General features: G+C 57.8%; 1 protein-coding gene across 1 annotated transcript; it reads right to left on the bottom strand.

Annotated features, from left to right (window-relative positions):
• Positions 1–1107: 1107 nt before the first annotated feature.
• EN2 (engrailed homeobox 2) lies at positions 1108–4057 on the bottom strand. The gene is made up of 2 exons (XM_015616552.2): positions 3158–4057; positions 1108–1426 (listed from the first exon to the last, which is right to left on the bottom strand). Exons 1-2 carry the CDS (start codon positions 3696–3698, stop codon positions 1110–1112), a joined length of 858 nt encoding a protein of 285 aa, XP_015472038.1. The 5' UTR covers positions 3699–4057; the 3' UTR covers positions 1108–1109.
• Positions 4058–5443: the final 1386 nt, after the last annotated feature.

Raw genomic sequence — 5443 nt, 5'->3', positions numbered from 1 at the left:
GGCTAAAACGCTCCCAAATGTTTCGGGGAGGTGATGCCGGAGCGGAGCCGGGTCCCATCCCTCGGCTGCCCTTGGCGGAGGGGCAGCGGGGCCGTGAGGGAGCAGCATCCCGGAGAGGCTCCCGCTTTTCGGAGATGGGGTTCCCGAAGTTTTCCCAACAAGTTGGAAGGGAGGGGTGGTGCTAACCCCATCTCTATCCAGCATCCACGCCTGCATTCCACAGTCACGGGCGCCCGTGGCTCTCGCTGGCGGTGATGAAGGAGTAGAGGCTCAGGAAAGGACCCCGGGCATGTTTCAAGACGGTGCTTTGAGATCTGTTTCCCTAACGTTACTTATATTTTCTCTTTCTTTTAAAATTAAATTCTCCTCGTCTATCCCCAAAATCAGCCCCAGACACCCCAACTCCAAAAAAACAAAACAAAACAAAAATACAAAAACACTACAACCTCCTAAAAAAAAAAAAAACAAAAAAAAAATAGAAAAAAGAAAATAAGGAAATAAAAACAAAAGAAAAGGCTAGGGGTGGGGTGAAAAAAAAAAGTTAAAACTCATAGAACAAATAGGAGAACTATTTATTCGGTTCACAGTCGTGTGAAATGCAGCAATAAAAATCTTTGGACTTCAGCAAAAGTTGTTTTTAATTTTTTTTTGAATTTCAAAAAACAGCGTCCAATGTCCATTAAAACTGTGCTTAAGTCTATAAAAAAGTAACTTAAGCTCAAAAAAAAAATCTTAAAGATAGCGTCTAAAAACTCCATACAACCAAAAAAAGAAAAAAAAATGAAAAAAAAAACAACAAAACCAACCAACAAGCCCAAACCCCCGAAACCAAAGCCAACTAACCAAAAAAAAAGAAAAATTATAATCAGATATCTTGGATTTTTACACCACCTTACCTGTAAATTATATATACATAGAATATTGCAGAATTATATCTAATACACAATATTTTCACTATTAATGCTGGTATAATCTTTATACACTGGCCCTTATGTTTCTTTTTATTTTTTTTAATTAAATTATTGCATTGTATAAACTTTGCAAACGGCCCCCCCACCCCTGCCTCCCCCCTCCCTCCCTCGCTTCCCTCCCACCCCCCTTTCCCTCGGCTATTCACTGTCCGACTTGCCGTCTTTCGCCGTGGTGGAGTGGTTGTAGAGCCCCTGGGCCATGAGGTGCACTGCCAGGGAGTTCTTACTGCCCGTCGCCTTCTTGATCTTGGCTCGTTTGTTCTGGAACCAGATTTTGATCTGGGACTCGTTGAGCCCGAGCTCCTGGGCCAGGCTCTGCCGCCGCTGCTCCGTCAGGTACCGGTTCGTCTGGAACTCGGCCTTGAGTCTCTGCAGCTGCTCGGCGGTGAAGGCGGTGCGAGGCCGCTTGTCCTCCTTGTTGGGGTTCTTCTTCTTTGGTTTGCGGGAGCGGGGACCTAGGGCCGGGAGAGAGGAGAGGCACCGACACCGCCACGCTCTGCTGCGGGCACAGCCCCCGCCTGGGGGGCTCCCAGCTCCGCCGGCAGCACCCCCTCGGAGGGAATGTGCCCGCTTTGTGCCTCCGCGGCCGGGGATGCTCGGGAGGCGGCGGAACGGGAGCCGCAGCCCCCGGCGCCCCCGCAGCCTCCGCTCGCTGCCCGGGCCCCCCCGGCCCCTTTCTCCCCAGCCACAAACCGAGCCTCTGTGTCCCGGGAATGCCCGGCAAGGAAAGCTTGCACCAGGAGCAGAGGCACGGAGCTAAATTTTATACCCTGAACAGATTTTTATTAATTTATTTTTAAGAAAACCTCTATACTTTTTTACTTCTTCTTTATTTCTTTTTTTTTTTTCCCCTTTTTTTTTTTTTTGTTGTGAGTCGCGATAAAAATTCTAATGGCAATCCTCTAGCAGTTTACTTGGCCAGAAGCATTCCGCCTCTCCGCTGCAGTGCCCATATGGCGCTGCACGGCCCGATCCGAATCCCGGGATTATTCTCGAGAATATTATTCTCGGCAGCACAAGGAGCCTTTTCTGCCCGGGCTGAGCCATTGTGAGGATGTATGTTAATTAAATATTAACAAAGGAGAGCACTGGAGAACAATGGAGTAAATTCCAATTCAGCTCTGAATATTACCTCTGAGTAAGAGTTTGTTTTCAGATATTACGAACTAATTTTCATCTCGTTTTATGAACCCTTCCTCAGCTAGCCGACTCTCGGGTGGAAATTCTACCTTGCCGCTTTTGTAAGAGAAAAACATTATTTTTTTTTTCTTTTCCCCAGGAGCAATCTCCTGCCTGATGTTTCCCATGCTCTCCTCCAGTGTTTTCTACTTGTTTTTAACCGGGGTTTTACCGATTTTATCGGAGCCAGCCCTCCTGTCCCCGCGGTATCGAATGGACATTTTACCCCCTGCTAGCTATTATTTTATATTTTTTAATTTTTTTTTTAATCATTTTTTTTAAAGATAATTTCAGGACGTTGTGCCCCAGCCCTTGCCAAGGGACGGACTCTGCCAAAGAAGTTTCCTGGCTCTTGGAAATGTCCTCCGGCCCCCAGGGCTGACCTACAGCATATAGGGGGAAATTAAAGAAAAGAAACGGCGGCGGCTCGGAGGCCTCTTTTAGAGAAATAAACGATCGCGGATAGTTTTTTGGCCAAAAAAGACTAATCAAAACAAGGCGAGGCCTATGGAAATGCCACCTCCCCTTTCCAAAACCCAGCGCGGGGGAGGTTTCCCGGCAGGGAAAAGGAGAGCTCGCCGAGAGGATGAGCGGGGAGCCCGAAGACAGGGCTTTTTTTCCCTCACTCTTTGATAAAACTCGTCTGTTGGTGAGAAATGCCCCGAGCCCAGGCGGCCTCAGCTCCGCCGCGGCGGCGGGGCCGGAGGCAGGGACGCCCGTTCCCTCCTCATCCCTGCGGCTCCGCGCACCCCCAGCCGACCCTTCATCTACAAGCATTTTCAGGCCATTTTAAACAACTCGCCCACCCGCCAAAAAAACCCCAAAAAGCAAAACCCAAGCAGAAAAAAAAAAACCCAAACCCAGAAGAAGACGGAGAGGGAAAGGGGAGCGGGGTCTTTTCCACGCCGCTTCCCGGCCTCGCCGGCCAGGGGGGCGGCGGCCCGGGGAGCCCAGGGAAGAAGGGGCTGCGGCCGCGGGGAGCGGGGCTGCGGCGGGGCAGCGCTTACCTGAGGAGGGCCGGTCCGAGTACCGCGTGCAGTACACCCAGGCGGGCCACAGCATGGGCTGGTTCCCGGCGTTGGAGCTGGCCTGGGAGCTATCCGAGTCCGAGCTCACCGACAGGTCGCCGCCGCTCAGCCCCCGCGCCTTCAGGGCCGCCTCCAGCGCCGCGGGGTCCCCCCCCTTCTTGGCGGCGCCGTGCAGGGCCAGCCCGGCGGGGCCGCCCTCCCCCCGGCCCGGCGAGCCCGCCCCGCCGCCGGGCAGCGGAGCCCCGGGGGCCGGCGCCGCGGCGGGGCTGCGGCGGCTCTCCGCGCCGGGCCGCCGGGGCTCTCCGTCGGGGCCGCCCGCCTCCTTCCTCCGCCCGAACTCGGGCCGCAGGATGTTGTCGATGAAGAAGTTGGTGATGCGGTGCGGGTGCGGGTGGGGGTGCGGGGGGTCACCGGGGGGGAGCAGCAGCCCCCGCCGCCCGCCGCCGCCGGGCTCCGCGTCGCCGCCGGACTCCTGCGGCTCGGCCGCCTCCTCCCGGGGGCTCCGGCCGCCCTCCTCCATGCTGCGCGGCCGCCCCGCCGACGGCTCCACTGCCCGCCCGCCGCCGACCGAGGGCTGCCGAGCGCTGTCTGTTGTTGCTGCTGCAGTCGGTTGTTCTTTATTTTAATTTTTTAATATATATATTTATATATATATATATATATACACGCACACACGGTGTCTATTTGCTTTCGTTTCTCCTGGCTTCGCCCGGCATTCAAAATCCAGAGTTTGGGAAAAAAAAAAAAAAAAAAAGGAAAAAAATTAAAATTAAGAGTAATTTTTAAAAAAATTAAGAGATAAATGCAGGGAGACTCGCAAGCCAGTAACCGAGCCTGCACCACTTCCAAGTTTGCCAAAAAATGAAAACACAGGGGCTCCGGTCCTCCCGCCGCCGCTCGCCGCCTCCCGCCGCCGCTCAGCCGCTCGGTCCCGCGGCGCGCTGCCGCCTGCTCCCCCGGCCGCCGCCGCCGCCGCCGCGCCTCATCCGCGGAGGAAAAATTAGCGATAATAAAAATAATAATAATTGGGGAGCGGAGGGGGGGTGTAAGAGAAAAAACGAAGCGCCGGTGTCGGGGCGGGGTGTAGGCGGGCTCTCAGCAGCCGGTGTCCCGCGGAGGGCAGGGCGGTGAGGGGCGCCCCGCGGGGCTCCGGCCGGCAGCGCCTCGCCCCGCGCCGCCCCGCGCCCGCACATGCGGGGGCCGCCGCGGGTGGGGGGGCGTCCCGCCCTGCCCTGCCGCCCGCCCTGCGCCGCGCTACGCCCCGGCGGCCGCCGCCGCCGCGCCCGGGCACTTCCACTCGGGTTGTTGTCCTTTAGGTTTTAACGGGGCCCCCGCCGCTGACGTAGCCGGCCCGGGCGCTCCGACACGTGCCTCGGGCCAATGGAAGCCCGGGCGAGCGCACACGTGGTGCGGGGCGCCCCGGTAAGTGACAGCGCCCACGCCCCTCCCCCGGACGGGCCCGGCCGCCGCGGGGATGCGCGGGGGGGAGCCGGGGGTGCCTCACGGCGGGGCGCGCATCGCTGACCCCCACCCGCCTGTGCCCCCCACCCCTCATCGGCCATGGCTTATCGGGGCTTTAATTGCCCCGGTGTTTACCGGGGGAGGGGGGCCGGCATCCCACAATTCCTTGCAGAAACGCATAAATAATATTAAGCGAGCGGCGGCGATACAAAGGGGTCCGGGGGGTGCTGAGCAGGCCCGGTCCGGTGCCCGCGGGCTGCCCGGGGGCTGCGTCCCCTCCCCGCAGCGCGGTTCGGCTGTAATTGACTCGTCCTTCTCGCAGCCGGACAGGAGCTTTTGATCTGCCCTGACTGCTCCCCAAACGGCATCGCCGAGCCGTGCTGCCCCCCAAAACGCCGGCCCGTCACCCTCTGGACCCCCAGAAAATCCTTGCCTCCTTAGGACGGGAAAGCCGCCGCAGCTGCTTTGCTTTTCTTTAGGGACAAATACCCCGAAACAAAATTAGAGAGAAAGGTGCTGCTGGATGGACGAAGGGTTGGGAGGGCTGAACAGGTTGCGGGGCTCGGATCCTCCGCGGGGAGCCCGAGAGAGGAGCGAGAAGGTGGAAGCGGGTCCTCCCCCCGCAGCCCACCCCAGATCCGTGTCCGGGGCCCGCACGGTGCCACCGCCCCGACGGGGCGCACACCGAGGAGCTGCGCGACCCCGCCGAGGGCCGAGCAGGGTCGGGAGGTGTAGGCTCGGCCCCAGCTCTCCCCCGGCCGCCGGCTCTCCCCCTAAGTGACGTTTTTATTTGGAGGTGGCTTC

Source organism: Parus major, chromosome 2 (genome assembly GCF_001522545.3).
Source record: "Parus major isolate Abel chromosome 2, Parus_major1.1, whole genome shotgun sequence".
In the NCBI taxonomy this organism is placed as follows: domain Eukaryota; kingdom Metazoa; phylum Chordata; class Aves; order Passeriformes; family Paridae; genus Parus; species Parus major.
Note: the sequence above shows the minus strand (reverse complement) of the source record. Positions and strands in the feature narration are given on the sequence as shown.